The 20,273-nt window shown below is 36.3% G+C and overlaps 1 protein-coding gene across 2 annotated transcripts in view; it reads right to left on the reverse strand.

The window, feature by feature from the left end:
• The window catches only part of fbxo11a (F-box protein 11a), a 39,271-nt gene that overhangs the window by 1,395 nt on the left and 17,603 nt on the right, over positions 1-20,273 (reverse strand). For both annotated transcript variants that reach the window (XM_079854960.1, XM_079854961.1), the window contains 20 exons: positions 17,387-17,514; positions 16,589-16,670; positions 16,349-16,493; positions 12,183-12,312; positions 11,729-11,812; positions 10,567-10,699; positions 9,878-9,984; positions 9,566-9,677; positions 7,340-7,446; positions 7,113-7,250; positions 5,577-5,794; positions 5,284-5,464; positions 3,994-4,116; positions 3,703-3,788; positions 3,185-3,261; positions 2,940-3,083; positions 2,255-2,365; positions 464-571; positions 270-378; positions 90-188 (listed from right to left, as the gene is read on the reverse strand). In XM_079854960.1, the coding sequence (XP_079711086.1) occupies positions 90-188; positions 270-378; positions 464-571; positions 2,255-2,365; positions 2,940-3,083; positions 3,185-3,261; positions 3,703-3,788; positions 3,994-4,116; positions 5,284-5,464; positions 5,577-5,794; positions 7,113-7,250; positions 7,340-7,446; positions 9,566-9,677; positions 9,878-9,984; positions 10,567-10,699; positions 11,729-11,812; positions 12,183-12,312; positions 16,349-16,493; positions 16,589-16,670; positions 17,387-17,514 (2,422 nt within the window). The remainder of the gene's footprint in view (positions 1-89; positions 189-269; positions 379-463; positions 572-2,254; positions 2,366-2,939; positions 3,084-3,184; positions 3,262-3,702; positions 3,789-3,993; positions 4,117-5,283; positions 5,465-5,576; positions 5,795-7,112; positions 7,251-7,339; positions 7,447-9,565; positions 9,678-9,877; positions 9,985-10,566; positions 10,700-11,728; positions 11,813-12,182; positions 12,313-16,348; positions 16,494-16,588; positions 16,671-17,386; positions 17,515-20,273) is intronic.

The following is a 20,273-nucleotide window of genomic DNA, read 5'->3' on the forward strand; positions in this document are numbered from 1 at the left end:
ATTTACAGAAGAAAACGTGCTTTTTAATTTTTTTGAGTGCAAAATGATATTTTAGTAATAAATGCAAAGATTTAGAGGGCATGACTGACCTATCATGTCTAATAAATTCTACGTCGTGCCCTTGATGACACTTCTTGATGCAGTTCACACAGATGGCGTTGCGGTCTGTCGTGTTACAGGTGTGACACCTGCACGGAAGAACAGAGCAGTGAGAAAGCAGCCGCTAAAGTCCCACGCAGACTCAAATGGGTATTCCCGAGGAGCGTTACCTGTAAAAATCGTGCATTGGATAGCTGGTGTAACTGGAAATCTTGTACAGGCACTGACCTCTGCTCACCGCTTTCTCAATGGCATCCTGGTTGTTCATGATTTTGTTGTCTGTGAAGAAGATTAAAGGGGAACACGCTTCACTTCATGTTCACTGGATCATTTAATAGGCAAGTTCAGAATGTGTTCAGTTTACCTTTCATTGTGACGTTGACGCCAGACGCGAGAAACAATCCACCGAAGCGATTGTTGAAAATCTGATTGCCTTCTAATGTTGCCGTTGCGTGATTTGTGATCTCAATACCTGAAACAGACAGAGGTAAGCAATTACTTGCATATAATGACTACTTAGTAAACATCTTATATCTCTGCGATCCTATTGAAAAAAACATTTTCAGTTCCGAAAAACTTTTCATGAAGGTTTTAACAGTTTATACAAAGTGTGGTTAAAAAAAAAAAAAATCTTAATAAAAGGGCTGATGATCCTAACAAAACATAAGTGATATTTTTTTATCCATGTGCTTCCTGTTCACTTCCTGAAAGAATGATGTGATTATGTCATCATTTACAGAATAGTGCCTTATTTTAAAGGCTCTGGAAGATGGTAAAAACACTCATGCATAATCTGAAGAAACACCTTCAATAAAATATATTAAAAATATATATATATTTGGACTATCTTTTTTTCTTCAAATCAGCATAAATTAATCGCAGTACAATAAATATGTATACCTCCAAATGCACTTAAGAACTTTTGTACTCATTGTTCTTAGAAATAATTTAAATATATATTTTTTTATTTTTAAGTATTTTTTTTTAATTTTTTTTAGGATACTATGCATCCTGATAAAGTTCCCTTGGCCTTTGGAATTAAAATAGCCCCACATCATCGCATAGCCTTCACCATACCTAGAGATTGGCATGGGGTACTTTCCATAAGATCATCTCTCAATGCAAATCAAACTAGCTTTTAGGCTAACTGAAATAAAACCATGCCAATCTCTAGGTATGGTGAAGGCTATGTGATGATGTGGGGCTATTTTAATTCCAAAGGCCAAGGGAACTTTATCAGGATGCATAGTATCCTAAAAAAAAATAAAAAAAAAATACTTAAAAATAAAAATCTGCCTGGCTCTATGGGAATTTAACATAGGGGTGTCCAAACTTATGCACCCTGTATTTTAAGGAAGAACATTTATTTATTTACGATACATTATTCATTCACAAAGAAAATTGGTGTCCTTAAAGGTTGGATTTTTCCTCATTTTTTTAAATTAAGGCATTAAGTTCAATTTCCAAAATATGATTTTTTTATTCCTCTTTTTAGTCAACTTTAGCATGGGTGTATTCACTTATGCATAGCACTGTATATATATATAAAATAAAAAGCTTTTCTTATTAAAATAAAAAAAGCTTGTGTCAATTTTTCCCATTTGAAAATGTCCATATGCTAATACAAAAATGGAAAACGCATGAATGGGAGACAGACGGAAAAAACCTTTAAAAATAAAATAAAGTTCAATTGATGTTTAGAAAATATCTAATTAAATGTGTTTAAAAACTTCCTGGGTTACACTATTTTAAGATGCCATTGTTACAGTGATTAATATTAATTAACATGTACTTACTATAGGGTTAGGGTAGGATTAGGGTTTGGTTTAGGGTTAGTTGCATGTAGTTATGCATAATTTACAGTTAATACTATGGTAAGTACATGTAACATATGTAACAAGGACACTGTAAAATAAAGTGGGTAACACTATTTTACAGTGACCTTGTTACATGTTCTTACCATAGTATTAACTGTAAATTATGCATAATTACATGCAACTAACCCTCAACTAAATCCTAATCCTACCCTAACCCTATAGTAAGTAGCCTACATGTAGTTGCTTAATATTACTCAGTACTTAAATATAAAATTACACTGTGACAACGACACCTTAAAATAAAGTGTTCCCACTTCCTGTTGAAAAAATGACTTTACCAGCAGCGAATCCGTCGAATATCCTGTTCTTGCGCAGCACAGGGTGACTGTTAGTGCTGATGAGGACTCCCGCCTGGGCGTTCCTGAAGATATCGTTCTCTTCCAACAACCCTACAACATACAAACACAACATCTTAATGCTGAAGTGCAGAGGAGCAGCTCACACTGTCAGTCACAATACCATCATTAGTGTCTGAGCTAAATGAGTGACTATCGCAACTGTTCAGTATGGAAGTGTGTGTGTCTGAACGAGGCATGTTACCCGGCTGTGTGTTTCCACAGACTTAATGCTGTGATGTGTCATTTACCTGACTATAACAGTCTAAAACAAGATTGCGCATGCCAGTATTTGTGCACGCAGAGTGGCATTTGTTTTGCTGTTCACAGTATCGGGTGTGATTCGCATAAACACCCAGTCCTCTCAATCTTTCCTTTTCAGAGATATAGTGAAACTGAAACTGTTGATTCACTCACTCTCACATGCATAGTTTTATATATTTAGATATAAAGAGCAAAGTGGTGCAATGTTCGAGACCAGCAAGTCTATAAGAGCGGGGTTAAACCGATCTTTCCGGCCTGGAATCCCCTTTTCTGCCGTGGAAATGCAGGACGGACACAGGCTGGGAGCGCACACTGGAACAGTGATACTACATGAGCCATAATGGAGCATGAAGAAGAACGTCACCTCGTCCTCCGTTGAATATACAGATTCCCCCGTCCCTGCCGTCGTGGATCTTGTTCCTGCGGAGCGTGGGGTTGCTGTCGGTCTTGATCCAAACCCCTGCCATGGCGTTATCAAAGATCTCGTTGTCTTCAATAAAGCCTAAACCTGAGAAGAGATTACGAGGACGCTCATTTCTCCGATTGAAATAGAAATATCAGCCTTTATATCAATCAAGACAGATCAAAAGATTATGATGGAGAGATTACCTGAATTGTAAACAAGAATTCCTCCATTTTGTCCACCCCAGATCTTATTCCTCCTAATTTTGGGATTGCTGCCAGTTCTACAAAAAGAAATGCAAAAAACCAAAAACATTTATGTCACTACTTTAAAAAAAAAAAAAAATTAAAAAAAAAAGTAATTTTATAAACCCACAAGTCTGTGGAAGATGCATGATGGTAGAGCTGATCGATTATGGCACAAATCAATCACGATTATTTAACTCGTTTTCTTTGGAAATGTCATGCATTTATTAAACTTCTAAAACAAACTTGTCTTTTTAACAGAAAGGACTTTGAAAATAAATGCAATAATAAAAAGACAAAATAAATGATATAAAAATCATTTAAAAATAATTATTCATAAAAAAATTCAATGCATAAAAATACATGCAAAAGTGTTGAAAGTGAGAAACGGAATAAGGCGCAATAATCATTTTGTCTGGATTATCATATTAGTTGAAAGCTATAACTTTTCATAACTGAAATAAAAATTGTCCACTGACCTGATCTGAACTCCAGAGTACATGTGGTTATAGATGTCATTGTCTTCTAGCACACCGTGACCATTGTCATAGAAATAAACGCCCACCTGCGGACAACAACACATTTAATGCATCAAGATCTGGACGTTATCTTGAGCACTAGTCCATCCCATGTGCTCACGCTTATGCCATGTTTGGGGTTTTGAATGGGAATGTTTGCATGAGAGCCTTTGGAAGCAGGATACACACACTGATTGTAGATCACATACTGTAGGATACACACACTGAGTGAGAGAATGGAGGAGTACACACCTGTTTTCCGCTGTGTATTCTGTTCCTGCGGAGCACAGGTGTGCTGCCCGTGGTCACCCACACACCGGCCAGTGTGTTGCTGTACACCTCGTTCTCCTCGATCACACCCTGACCCTTCTCATGCTGACAAACCAGAGACAAATCAGGGACAAATCAGGGACTGTGAGTCTCTACCGGTGGGTTAGTGAACAACCTGCTCATTAGGACTAGAACAGGGTTCCCCGAACGGGAGTTCGAGAGTCACCATGAAATCACAATTGACAATTCTTAGTTTTAATAGAATATTGCAGTATTTATTATAAATTTATCTGTGCACATCTCTTCTCTTCTCTTCTCTTCTCTGATGATGGGTTTTTCTCCTGATATAATTTGTCTGACATTATATTATGTTTTTTTGGAATCTAGTGGATAATAGTGAATTTTTTATATTTGTCTTTTTTTATATTTTGATTTTGGTGTATTTGGACTGCATAGACTTTGATTTAAATGTGTCTTGCATTTATAGATTCTCTTGATATTGTTAAAGATTTCAAATTTCCCCTCAAGAAAACACTAATCCGGTCTTCTGATAACATGTCATAACTAATTGACTGCAGAATAAAATGACTCTGAGTGTGTTATTTTACCACACCCTGATCAATGCGTATTAGTTGCAACGTGCTGGTGTGCAGATATATATAAAAATTGAAAAGATTTTCTGAAAAAAAAATGTGGAGAGAGCTTATGTCAATTTTTCTCATTTTAAAATGTCCATATGCTAATATAAAGATGGGAAACAAATGAATGGGAGACAGAGGGAAAAAACCTTTAAAAATAAAATAAAGTTCTTAGAAAATCTCATTAAATATGTCTAAAACGTCCTAGATTACACTTTATTTTAAGGTGTCATTGTTACAGTGATTAATCTTAATTAACATGTACTTACTATAGAGTTAGGGTAGGATTGTGGTTTGGTTGAGGGTTAATTGCATGTAATTATGCATCATTTACTGTTATTACTATAGTAAATTTAACTTTTTTTTTTTTTTTTTTAAGTGCCTAGGCCTCGTATGATTTTTGCAAGTTGAACTATTCCGCATCCAAAGATCACCGAGATACAGACTTTACAACCCAGTAGCACTTTTTAGCATTTTGTGTTCCATTTAATAAAAATAAAAAAATGATTAAATATTTAGTTTTTTTGCATGTCATGTGACCATCAACCAACATCAGAGAACCATGAACGTGTGAATGTGTTGTTAAAAGATGAATCAGAACATGTCTGGTAGATGTTGTGGTCTGTTCACTCACCACATAGATGCCTCCATGCTGTCCGTCGTGGATCTTGTTGTGCCGGACGATCGGGCAGCTGTTGGTCCGGATCTGGATTCCCGCTAAAGCGTTGCCATAGATGTCGTTCCCTTCGATGAGACCTCGGCCGTCGCCGAATATGTAAACACCACCCTGGTTGCCATTAAATATGGCGTTACCCCTGCGATTGATCAGAAGGGAGATTATCACTTTGCAGGAACAGTATTACTGTATGTATGATATGATTAGACTGCAGAAATCATAGACTTCATGTCCTGTATTGAGTCCCTCACCTGATCGTGGGGTCGCTGTTTGAGGTAATCCACACACCCGCAAAGTTGTTTGCATAGATCTTGTTCTCGATGAACTGGCCTCGGCCCTTCTCGTGCACGTAGATGCCGCCCGTCTGTCCGTGATGGATCTCGCAGCGCACTACTGTAGGGTTAGCGTACGCCTTCACCTCGAAACCTGCTATCCGGTTCCTGTGGATGTTGCAGCTCTCGAAGTAGCCCTGCAGAGGGAGCCAGAGAGTCACGAGACACACACTTCAACTGAGCTGCACCAGTGTTAGCCATGTTCAGAAGTACATGCTACTCTTGCTCCAAATGCAGTATGTACTGTGCAAGTATGCACGTTTTCTGTAAATTACAGAGCTAGGATATTTTTACCAAAAAAAAGGTACAAATGCAAACTGTAAAGAAATAATGCAAAGATGCATGCCACAGTATAACACTTTTATAGTTGTACATACTGTTTAAATAATAATAATAAATAAAATGTGGAATGAGGTATAAACTTCAGCATGCAGTGCATCCAATAGTAGTATGCTACAATGACTGCAAGTAGCAGTTAGAAGTTATTTTACAAATTTAATAATTTTGTTTACAAATGGTGATCAAATAATGTTTAATACAAGTATTAACCAAAAATCCTTGTCTATTATTCCTAATTTATCACACTGTATAGAGGAATACTTCACAATGTAGGACACAGTGTATAGTGTACATACTGAAAGAGTAAGAGTGGTATGATAATGATATTATGATCATATTCCATTCCAGTGTTGCTATTAGCTAAACAATAACTACATACCCATAACAATAACTAACTGTTAAAAATTATTGAAAATAAAGCTGCAATAAAATAAAAAATAATATATTAGAACTTTACAAAAGTCGCCTTAGCAATTAACTGAAATAAAAGTACTAAAACAGAAGTAAAAATAAAGCTAAATAGAAATACTAAAAAACTAATAAAAATGACAAACACAAATAAATAAAAGTTAAACTAAAATTTAAATGAAAACTGAAAATATAACAAATAAAAGCAAATTCAAAATATGAATAAATTGTAAAATAGTATCTAAATAACAAAAATAACAAAAAAATTATACATTTCATTAATTAAATAAAATATAAATATTAGATGATAAACTTTAACTTAAAAAAACAAACAAAAAATAGAAGTATTGCCTTTTTAACTAACTGAAATAAATTAAGTTGAAGGTGAAGTACCAAAATTACCAAAACAGAAATAAAAAATTAAAGCTAAATAGAAATATAAAAAAAACCTAAGAGAAATGACAAAGCACATAAACTACTAATAACAGCAGGTTAACTAGAAAATAAAAGGAAAACTTAATATATTTAAAAAAAATATTCATAATAGTATATAAATAATACTAAAATGTTTGGTATTATAACCGTTTCACTCTGAATATCCCTTTATATGTTTAATATCAGTTTGTGGATGATTAAGACTCTCAACACAGACACAAACACACATCAGATCCTGTCACTGTGTTGTGCAGAGACACCAAGAGTTTTTACCATGCCGTGGTCAAACGTGAACACGCCGACATCTCTGCCGTGATGGATGTGGTTCCGTCGGATGATGGGATTGCCGTGGTTTTTCACCCAGATCCCTGCTAGAGCATTATTGGAGATCTCGTTGTCTTCGTAAATGCCCTGCAGAGCAAACGGAGAGAGCGACGGCGTGATTCATCCGCTACAGAGGACCGATCTCACGGTGTATTCGGGACGGAGTTTCATATTACCTGCGCGTGGTCCGTGATATAGAGTCCTACATTCTCACAGTCACTGATGTTACAGTGTTTGATCGTGGGTGAAGCTCCCTGGCCACTTACACACACTGCAGAGCCCACTGCACACAGATAACACACACAACAGAGCTCAACAGAAGGGCTTTTCAGAAATAATACACAAGATTTGAGCTCATATGCATGTTTACTCACAAAAAGCAATTAATAAGCAGTGCTGTGGAACGCAAAAACGTGCCAATTTAAATACCCAACCAAAATTATTATGATGATGCTTGACTTCTGAGCATTCACTATTGAGCACTACAACAAACATGCAATATATTAGTAGTAGTATCAGTAGAGCTGTATGATTAATCGTTAATAGATCGGGATCTCGATTCAAACACCCAGCTAAACGACATCAATTTGTCTATGTATATTAAAACCTTTGACAAGTACGATCACAGTGAACGTTCAGATCTGCGCTGACTGAGAGAGCAGCAGTCATGGGTATGAAACAGCTTCAAAACCTGTTTTTTCAACCACACAGTATCGTTATTTCTGTCTGAGATATATTCATATTTTCACAGAAGTACTGGGATAAAAATTTATAGTTCGGATTTAAACACTGAGCGATCAAAATAGAGTAAATTTACTTTTTGGAAGTAACTTCAAGTAAAGATTGAATCAATTATATCATTACACCAGTAGGTGGCGACAAGTGACTGTTAAAAAATGTATTTGTCATTGAATCATTCATTCAAGAGATGTTCAAAAACAATGATTCAGAGTGAATGTCCGTACTTTCCATCCTAAATGTGACCCTGGATCACAAAACCAGTCATGAGTCGCACGGGTTTATTTGTGGCAATAACCAACAATGCATTGTATGGGTCAAAATTATCGATTTTTCTTTTATGCCAAAAATCATTAGGATATTAAGTAAAGATCATGTTCCATGAAGATATTTTGTACATTTCCTACCGTAAATATATAAAACATGTATTTTTGTGAGTGAATGCAGCACAATCACGAACATAAATGAACAACTTTAAAGGAGATTTTCTCAATGTTTCGATTCTTTTGCACCCTCAGATTCCAGATTTTCGAATAGTTGTATCTCGGCCAAATATTGTCCTATCATAACAAACAATACATCAATGGAAAGCTTATTTATTTAGCTTTCATGTGATGTATAAATCTCAATTTCAGAATATTGACCCATGTGACTGGTTTTGTGGTCCAGGGTCACAAATAGTATGTGAGATTAGAATAAGTGTGTCCCAAAGCATAGGATGTTGAAAAGAGCATTTCAAAAGTCCCCGGATGGTCTACTATCTACACCGGTAGATTTTCAGAGAGTGGATCCTCGCTCACTATAAAGGCTAATATTGCCCACTACCCATTGTGCTTTGGATGAGGGTTCGGTTCAGAACTACAAACACGAGTAAAACATGTTTAAAAAAACTACAAAACATGGCAGATAGAAGCAACCGACGGTGAGAGGTTTAGATAAAGGTTTAAGTGGCTAATAATCAAACTTTAGCCTGATAAAAAAAAATATTTATTTAATGTTATCCCATCTTATATTTCATCTGCAATAACAATGTGGATTTTTATAAAGATCCGTTTTGGCCATTAACTTCTAAATGCATCATTATGCATTAAAATAAGTGGAGTTCTCCACATGAAAGTACTCTTTTTGTGAAGTAGTACATCATTTTGAGTGTGTAGCAAAAGAGTGCATACTTTTATGGCGTAGTGCAAGTAGGCAAATTGGGACGCAGAGCATCAGAGTCTTTAAAAGTGAGTCATTGAATCATTCACTCAAACCGAGTTAAAAATAATAATTCAAATGAACAAAATATTTTTTAATAGACCACAGCAATTGACATTTTATCACTAGTAAATTACATATTTTGTTTAGTGTTCCATTCAGAAATGATACATTCATGCACTATATACACTATATACACTATATACACTTTTACTTTTATACACATATTGTATTCTGCCTTTATGTGGTTTAAGTCTATTGTCTACGTAAAATTAACTTAACTTTTTGCACACTGTATATTTTCCTACATCTTTATTCTCTGCGAGAAGATCCCAAGTAAGAGATTCATTGCACTTATGCACAGGGAGCAGAGTAATATGAGAATAGAAAAAATGTGATCTAAATGGAGGGAAAACCAATTAATTTGGGTGGGGGGGGGGGAGAAAGAAGCAAGCTGTGGTCACCTGTGCAGGTACTGCGGATGATGCAGTGGTCAATGATGGGGCTGCAGTTGACAGTGATCTCCAGGCAGTGATGAGCGTTGTGATGCTGAGCTGATTTGTCATCAGGATTGAACTGCAACAGAGACCCATTATATGCACATCTAATAATGCACATCTGCCTAACAACGGCACTGTTGCAATAATGCCTTTTTGTTTTGTTTTTCTGTGCATGAACATGCGGGTTTGAACCGACATGAGGGTGAGCAAATTACATGATTTTCATATGTAGCTGAACTATTCCTTAACCTTCGTTTACTGAACTTTTAAACTCACCTTAATTGTCATATAACCTACATACGCGTCCTCTGACCCCTCCATGAACACAAACGTTGAATCTCTAGTGTTCTCGATGATGACTTTATCTGCTACTTTACCCGGAGCTGCAAAATAACATGAACGATTAATATTTTGGTTATAAATAAATAAATAAATAACACTACCATTCAAAAGTTTTGGGTCAATCATTTTTTAGGAAATTAATACTTTTATTCAGCAAGGATGCATTAAATTGATCAAAAGTGGCAGAAAAGACATTTATAATGTTACAAAATATTTCTATTTCAAATCAATGCTGTTTTTTAAAACGTTCTATTTATGAAAGAATCTTGAAAAATCGGTTGCCACAAAAATATGACGCAGCAAAACTTTTTTTTTTAACATTGAAAATAATTAGAAATATTTATTGAGCAGCATATTATACTGATTTCTGAAGGATCATGTGACTGAAGACTGGAGTAAAATTCAGCTTTGATCACAGGAATAAATTACATTTTACAATTTATTAAAATAGAAGAGAGTTATTTTTTTCAGAATATTGCCGTTTTTACTGTATTTTTTATTAAATTCAGCCTATTTATAAGAATTCAGAGACTTCTTTAAAAAAAAAAAAATAATGAAGAAAACTTACTGACCCCAAACCTTTGAACAGTAGTGTACTTAAATATTCACATATATTCACATACCAGCGCCAATCATAGTGATGGGCGACTCGATGTAGATCCATTCATCTGTGTAGATCCCAGAGTGGACAAATATCAAACCGTCAAAGTGGGCTTCCTGAACCCCTCCCAGCGCGTCTTCAATGGTGTCGTAATACTGAGGAAAGAGTTCAAAGCAAAATTACAAAACAAATCACACTCACTCGTAATTACAAAATAAAGACTGAGCCAGATTTGAAGCACTTATGTGAACAAACTCCTAGCTTTACTTATTAAAAAGTAGAATTCAGAAACCCCTGTGAGACTTCGATTTTGGAAATATATTCAATGTCCTTCATTAAAAATGTGGATTGAATTTATGATTGAGAATGTATTATATGAAAGAATGTTAGCTAAGGTGAACGGAAATCAAATAGATGTTGAGATGTGGGAGAACTTTACTCGAAGTTCGGTTGCTTCGAAGGATGACTGATACTGGACACATGCTTGAGTTGAGACTTGTCTACACTGTTGTGCATTGAAATGTAATTTCTATAATTAGTATTATTATTTATTTTTATTTTGTTTGTTTGTTTTGTATAAAGTTTTTTATTATTATTATTATTGTTTGTTTTGGTATGTTTTGTTATGTATAAAGAAAACCAATAAAAACTTAATTTAAAAAAAAGAAAACAACCTGTGAACTAACATGAACAAACAATGAACAATTCAAAAGATTGATAAATGCTTTAAAAAAAAATACATTGCTCATTGTAAATTCATGTTAGCTAATCCATTTCCTAATGTTAAAAAATGAGACCTTATTGTACAGTTAACGCTGCTTGAAAATGCATGATCTTTGCCTAATGGGTGGTAAAAATCAACAAAGTGCATCAATAAATGCATTAAAGGAGGGAATAAAATATATCTAGACATTGAAACATCATAAGGACTTAGAAAAGATTTTCATAGGCAACTAAACTTATTTTTTCTAAATCAGAAAACGTACACATCTACTTGTTTTTTATTCTTATACATAAATGTAATCATTTATTGAACGTTGTCATCATTCTTGTTGCCCCTTGAGGCTGTGTGTTACTGTGATTTTACCACAGTTCGGGGGTGTTTACATGCCATGACACATAACATCATCCATATAATGAATTAACAAACCATATAATCCATCTATAGATGGTCTAGAACGTACCAGCATGTTTTCTCGTCCCTTGTATCTGGCCGGGTTACTGTAGAAATGTTCTGCGAAGCCCGGCTTCACATGAGCACCTTTATACTGCAAACACAAAGATCAGGAATCCTTCAGTCACAGTTTCTTCAGTAATATACTCTCATAAAGCTCACTGATGAAACTAATGATTACTGACACATCAAGATCTCCCTAATTATCACATTACCGCACCATCTGTCCACTTTCGGATCCTGGGGGAAAAGCCTAAATCACTCATTCTCAGATTTGCATTGTTGTGCTCGCTCTTGAATGCACAATATTTAATAGCTTCAGAGCAAGCACTTGCAGTCAAATGAGAATTGACAAAAATAGCCCATTTAATTGTAAAAGGTCAGAGAGAGAATGGAAAATGGGCTCTAAATACTAACTTATGATTAATCCAAAACACATAACAAATGAATCAGGGGAACAGTACCAGTTGCTGAAAGCTCTCCTTCCAGGGATTGGGCTGTTCATGCTCCTCTGGGTTGATCTGGAAGAACTTCCCAGACTCAGGGTGCATCATGGGACGCGTGTACTCGAAAACCTCCATGTAGAGTCTCTTCCTGCAAACCAGATGAGAAGGATCGAGATCAACGATCCTTACACCGTGTCCTAACCAGACGCGATCCGATAAGATTCCAGCGACAAATAATCTTTCCACACTAGACGCAACGCGACTGCGAGAAACCCACAGCCAATCAGAACAGCGCGTGGGCGGAGTCTCACGGCACCAGAGAGTAAACTTGACGGCACTCGCAAGAAAATGCATAAGTAGGCTATATAGTAAAATTTACAAATATTACACCATTTAAACATTATTAAAAATACATAGGCTGAGTTACTTAATCTTTGTCAAAGATTACACTTGTTTGTTCACAGTTTGAACGTTCTTGTTTCCATTTGTTTAATTTCAAGATCTGAGGTGAATTATCCATTGTTGCTTTTACAGCTACAAAGCTGGAGCACTAAATGATGTTCAAAGTCACATTACACGCTTTTAACATTAAATAAAGCACATAAACAGTACCTGAGATTATCATCGCCACACTTTCTGTTTGTTGTTCCAGCGCGACGTCGCAGAAAAATAGAAACCGTTTCTAAAATTGGCTGGTTAGGACAAAAACTCTGATTAACATGGAAAAGAGGCGTGTAGTTAGGAAACGGTGTTACGCTACACTCTCAGAAAAAAGGTTCAATGGGGTTAATTAAAGCTGCTTAATTTGATTCATGGAAATGAATCAGTTCAAAACAGCTGATTCAATCAACTGGTTATTCATTTATTTGAGTAATCACTCAAATCTGTTCAAAGGCTGTTTATGTATTGCATTGGTACATATCATTGAAAATGTTTCAATATTCTTTCTTGTGCTCGAGTGACAAAAAAAAAAAAGTTTTTGATTTTATGAAATTTCATTCCATGCACCCAAATAATCCGTTTATAATTGGACTGATGGCTCAATCGGGAGTGAAAGCCTTCATGTAAACGCCTCAATCGATCTGACTGAGCTCAACCCGAAGGAAATTTCGATCAGATTGAAAGGGATTGTGCAGACCTGAAATAATCTGATCAACAGGGGAAAGAAATTAAGCATGTAAAAGCTTGAATCAAACTCTTTCTCAATCGGATGCACAAAAAAAAAAAAAAAACTTGTGCCGTGATGCGCATATTTACATACATTAAAGGTAGGGTATGTAGGAATTTTATTAAAAACTTTTTTCCAAATTTGTTTAAACTTTCTATATATATCAATACATAATTAAAATGTAAGTACTCTGAAAAAAAGAGTATAAAAATCGAGTGACTCTAGACCATTTAATCTGCATTAAACACAGCTCATTATTTCCATTCGGGACGAAACAAAGGATTGGCTTAGGCGACTGTCACTCTCTCGCAACCATGGCAACAGGCCCGTCGCGACAAGGCAAGCAAACCAAGCAATTGCTTGGGGCCCCGAGCTGGCCTGGGGCCCCAAGACAACGACTGGTTAAGAATAAAATGCAACGACAAACTGTGTGAGCGCCCCTTTGATAGTCAATGCAGTAAAGTGCAATGACAATTATCGGGATCCCCCTCAAGGGGGCCCCCCTCAGTAGTCGCTGACAGCAGCCAGCCAACCACGCGATCTCTGCTGCCGGCAAAATACAAAAACTCCTCGGCAGATATCATGAAGCGGAATTATGCTTGAGGAAGCCAGAAAAGAATGAAGAGAAAGGAAGAGGAGGAAAGAAAAAACAAGATAGTGGTAAGTAGGGGTGTAACGATACGCGTATTTGTATTGAACCGTTCGGTACGAGGCTTTCGGTTCGGTGTACGCATTTTCAAACCGAACGGTTCGTTGGACCATATTTCCTGCCGACCAAAATTTCGTTATTTCAAATGTAGGCGGGTTGCGCGTGGCAAGCGCGCTCATAATGTAGAGACGCCGGCGCGACCACAACATTGCCCAACATCAAATGGCAAACGTAATACAAGCGGAACGAAACTGCTCGTTATTGTGTGCTTGAAGGACCGTTTATCAGTTTGGACCAAAGCAGCGCGAGCCGATCTTGATCAAGCGACACTGTTACTACACAGCGCTAATAAGAAATCCAGTAAAGAAAGCATTTGAATTCGCCACAGAAGTAATAACATCGCTGCGATCTTATGAGAAACATTCACATAGTTTGGCAGGAATAGTAGGCTATAATGCCTTCAAGTAACATTACGTCGGTTTTATTTTGACATTATGAATACAATGCCCTCAAATGTTAATCTGAACTAAAATAATCATTTGTTTATAACTACTACAATATTACATTTCATTTTTTCCAAGGAGCTGTTTTGTTTTATATGCTCCTAAGAAGAGTCAATTATAGCTCCAGAATTGCTCAAAGTAAAAAAAAAAAAAAATCATATTTTATGATGTTAGTTTTAATTAAAAAAAAGAAGAAAAATAAATAAATCAAGGAAATTTCTCTGGCATTTCTTTCTTTTTGCTGTATCGAAAACGTACCAAACCGTAACACAAGTGTATCGTATTGAACCAAACCGTGAATTTTGTTACACCCCTAGTGGTAAGTGATAAATTACACTGGATAAAATATCTCCACTTGTCTTGTACAAATAGTGTAATTTTGCAGCAGGTAGGCTAGAAAAAATATGTTTATGTTAGCTACCTGCCTGACGGCAAATGCTAACAGTTAGTGCAACTTTTTTTTTTTCGAACGGACGGAATATGGTTACATATTATAATATGTTTTTTATTGGGGGGGCCTCCATGTCCATTTTGCTTGGGGCCCCCAAATTCCTTCAAACGGTCCTGCATGGCAACCACCCTTTTGCCACACAGGATCTGCCCACTTGCGCGCGTTCGTTTGATTTGAGGAATTCAAGAAGCACGGGACCTAGGAATAGCAAAACAATGGCAGAGAAAGAGCAATCAAAATTCACATTACCGGCATATGCAGTTAACGAAGGCAAACAAGGCAAAAAAGGAAGACTACTAGAAAAGGTAATGAACAAAAAGTCTTTGGATAAACAAAGAAATAAAACGCGTGTCAATATCCTCGGACCCTAGTTGCACGGCCTCTTGCACGACCTCCTCTGCTTCGCCCTCGACCCCCGACCTGTCCTCGAGCTGACGATGCGGTAGCAGTACTTGTCTCTGGAGTGTAGTCCTCATCAGAGTCAACAATGCTTTCATCATGGAAACTCTTACATGCAGAACACCATATATGTTATGAATCTTACACGAAATTCATCTTCATCACAGTGTAACTGATGGTAATGGAAAAACGTGTATCAATGCAACCTGTTTTTAGCTTTGCCTCATAGATATAACTAGCTCGTTAGCGAATCAAAAAAAATATATTTGAAACTTTACCAATATCAATATGCTAGCTTGATAGTGAGTACTACAATACATCTTATTTGTTTATATTCATAATGATAAAGTTCGATTTTTTTTATTACATGTGATTCTGACATGATGTCACTACATGCACTGTGCTCCTTCCTCTCCACTCGTCTCAGGTAAATAATGCGTCCTCCAGCTCAGCGGTCGGAGTCGCGCGTTCATGTGTTTTGGGGGCGTGGCTTTGGAAAGAGCTCAGAAGGGAGGGGGTGGAGTGAATGGAAATAATGAGCTGTCTTTAAAACAGTCGTGAGAGGTCTACAGACACTCGATTTTTATACTTTCTTTTTCAGAGTACATACATTTTAATTATGTATTGATATATAAATAAAGTTTAAACAAATTTGGAAAATAAGTTTTTTAGACAATTCCTACCTACCCTACCTTTAAGTTATTGGGAATGTGCGTGTGTTTATGCATGTCTCGTGTCTTATGAACTGTGGCTTTCTTCGGTTCTGGAACGAATGCACTGAAGGTTTAATTTGGAATACATGTAATGCATATGTAAATGAAATATGTGAATTGAACTGAATGTTTAGGGTTTATATAAACAGAACTTTCAGAATCTGAAATCGGATTTATTCCGATTTTAATGTAAATATGCATTTACGCACTAAACATTTTATCATCTTTTGGGCTAAAAAGGCTGTTTTGTTGATTGAGAAAACCAAAAAAACATACAATTTAGTCCAAATACCTAACTTACCAGAGGATGGGGTCGTTGGCTAGTTCACTAAATCGTTTACACACACAAGCCGCTCGACACAGGTCCTGCTCCAACAGATAGGAGAAGATTTTTAGGACCACCTCGTCTGGAAGCTTCACCTGCAGGTACTGCTCCGCTGGGGTGACTGGGACAGAAGAGAACCAGCGTTAATGAAAACACATCAAAAGCTGATATCACTCCACTTCAACTGTAGGCAACATCAAGTCTGATGTCCATTACCAGGCAAATCTTGTGATTTTCCCGACACTCTGGCACGTTTCGCCCGATGCCCAAAGTTTTCTGTTGTTGATGTGGAAGCACCCTTTGAATAAGAAGAGTTTTCACCTGTTAGTTACAGCACGTAAAAACACAGTCATGCTGTTTTTTTTATTTCATGCATGTAGGAACCTGTCATTTCAGCAATGCAGAAAACCCAAAGGGAATCGCAGAATCCAATCTTAAAAAAGGAAATGACAGTATAATGTGGAATGTCATGGAATTTGGAGTTAATCAAAAGTAGGGCTGTACAATTAAATCACGATATGGACAAGTAATATTAAAGCGTGAAAATAAAAACATTCCAAATTGCACTTTTCTTAAAAAAAAAAAATTTAAACCATTAAAACACAATAAAAAAAAAAAAGGACAGAAAACAAAGAATTTAAGAAAAATAAAAATTCATTTGAGAAAAAGATTTTGAGATTTTGATTTTTGAGAAAAAGACTCAAAATTTCAGGTCCCTAAAAATATAAATTTTTTCACTTAATAAATTGATGTTAAATTGTACAACTTTTATTATTTCAATTAATTAGATGTGCTTTTTTAATTACTAAAATATAATATTAAAATATATAATAAAATGGGAAAAAAGGAATTTGGAGAAAAAATATAATACAATTTCATAGGGCCCTGTTTATTAAAACTGCTGTTGTGGTTTCAGCCTAAATTAATATTGCAGACAATCTTTATGCATACTACACTTCTAAATCTAAAACGCTTCCTGACATGATAATTTGATGCTGAGCAGCATTTATGCACCTCCATGTTGGTCTTTGTTGGACAAGCTGTTCTCTTCGGTAACAGAGATTTTCTTCGAAGTTGGTACGGACTATTTTGAGCGCCTTGACCAGATTCTTCTGCAACCATCTCGGCAGGATCTGCCTCATCTGGAAGAAGAAAAAAAATGTTAAATTACATTTAACACAAACACTGAAGGGTCACACTGGATAAATAAATAAATAAATAAATAAACAGTTAATCTCTAACTTGACAGTCATGTTTTTGGGAAAAAAACTGCTCAGATCTTTGACAGACAAATTAATATTTTTAATAACATTTCAGGACAGAAGCCACAGCGGCATTTAATTCTAAACTATGTCTTCTATATAGTATGCAAAATTAGGATAGACCATCCCATTAAAATAAAGCACTGAAGATTCAGTGGGAAAAATATGCATCAGAAAAAAATAAATTCCCCCACCAATAAATCTGTCAACGTACTTTTTGCACTTCTGTGAATTGGTAAAACTCAATGAACCCATACAGCCAGGATAATAAACACTCAAAATCCAAAAGGCTGATTCCACACATCAAGAAAAAACAGTTGTGTTCCTTCACTAGTATAATATTGTCATTAGGAACAGGGTTTCCACACCTTGGTTAACTTCAAATTCAAGTACCTTTCAAGGACTTTCCAGGTCAAATATCCTCAAATTCAAGGACTTAAAGTGGGGACACATTTCAAGTGAGAGCAAGGTTACATCGTGTTACCTTGTAAGATATATTGTTTGTTACATCCTATACTGTATTCTAAAATTATCTGATATTAACTTTTGCCTGGATATTATTGAAAAGAGCTTAGGCTCATGTAACCAGAAGTTTTAAGATATATGAACATGCTTTAAAGTGCCTCATGGGTTGACATTAGTGTTGTCAAAAGTACCGGTACTTCTGTACCGAGTCGGTACTGATTTTTTTTAAATGTGACGATACCAGCATTTCTATAGTACCGGAAGTACCGAGTACCGGGTATATATACACACAGACACACACACACACACACACACACACTGAAGCACGAGTGACGCTCGCGCTGTTTTCAGTCTCTGCTGCCTCACGATATGATGACATGATGAAATTCATCTCCAGAGTTACGTCTCCATGTATTAAAATAAATACTACTATTACTAATAATAATACTAAAATAAAATACTTATAATAAAATAATATATGCTTAGAAGGTTGCTTATTTTTCACTGGATTTTTTTATAAGCAATATTTACGTTTAAACAGCATGTAGCCTTCAATGCTTATATGTATTATTTACTTATGATTACCGTCATAAATAATAGTAATTGAATTTAATGTAATTTTTTTTTTTCAAATAGTTAAATAAAATAGGAAAAATAGCTCCAATAGATTTTTCTGTGGTACCGAAATTGGTACCGAGAACCGTAAAATTTTAATGGTATCGGTACCGAATACTGGAATTTTGGTATTGTGACATCCCTAGTTGACATTATCTTAACAAGCAAAGCAATTCAACATCACATTAAATAAAATATTTGGGCAATAGATTATCACAAATGTTTATTGAACACAATATACAGTCATTGACAGAACATATTTGGGTTCGGTGTGAACCCGGTGTGAACCTGCAACGTAACACAAAGTACCTCACGCGGGAAACACTTAGCGTAATGCGTAACTAACGTAAATCAAGCAAGCTAGTATGCATAGGCCACGAAGTGTTGGCGAAACACATTAGCGGACCGGAGGGAATAATATGGAATTTTTTCAAGCACTTTCATTCATTTTCAAAAACTTTCCAGGGCCTTGAAATTTTATTTTCAGATTCACAAACTTTCAAGGATTTCAAGGACCCGTGGGAACCCTGTAGGAATAACAAAAAAAACCTGCATGCTAAATCAACTCCCGGTGTCTTGTCTCAATTCTCCAGACCAGAATTGTATTTCCTCTATGTACTCAAACACATCTAAGTCAACGTATGTTGAATGTATAATCAATATTTGCATAATTGTTTTAACTCTCATGTTTTCCCTGTAACCAAACATTCAAAGTGTCAGTGAAAGTGGCGATCGCAGCTCAAACAATAGCAACTTTAATAACTCAAGCCGAATGACAGATTAAGGGACACTGCGGTCCTCATCCTGACGCACTTCCAGAGATAAACGCTCAGATCAGCAAAAGGTGGAACAACTCGGACTTTGTGTTTAACAGCATGTTGAAATCTCATCAAGGCACTGTACGACACGCTTGTGAGACGGTGCCAAAACAGTTGGGAAGGGGAGCAGCGGAGAGGCCGTGACCCGAGGCACAAGAGAAAAACACAAGGCTGATCTCCTCGGCAGCTGTGGCAAACGGAGCAGGTGACGCCACACGCGGGTCATGAGAGACAGAGGTTGAATGGGCCGGCAATAAACACCCGTCCGGGGGGAATTAGCCATGTGGGATCCCTTTGATGACATGCCTGAAACCAGAGACAAGAGCCGTCCAAACACACACCGTATTTCCTCACCAGACTCGAACGCCACCTCTTCAAATAGAAACGTTAGATTCATTTCAGAGAATGCTAATAGAACATAAAAGTCAAGGTTTTTTCAGAAATTGGTAACAGTAGACATCAAGTTACTAAAATAAATATGGTGATCTCAATGTTTTTTTTTTTAAGTCTGACTGACTCAAAGAAATGTGAAGACGTACTTCACAGTTAAACGGCATCTTATGCTACATTCTTGGTTTGAAGGAGAAATGCAAAGAGGACCAAATTTTGTGCTGATGGTCAAGCATATGACGCGTGACATATCGCATACACCATTTGCCACCGTTTGTCACGTTATATATATATATATTAGTATGCAAAGTATGCTGTAATCTTTACTGACATTAGCCCTATTTGTACGGG

The sequence above is a fragment of the Squalius cephalus genome (assembly GCF_949319135.1).
Source record: "Squalius cephalus genome assembly, chromosome: 21".
In the NCBI taxonomy this organism is placed as follows: Eukaryota; Metazoa; Chordata; class Actinopteri; order Cypriniformes; family Leuciscidae; genus Squalius; species Squalius cephalus.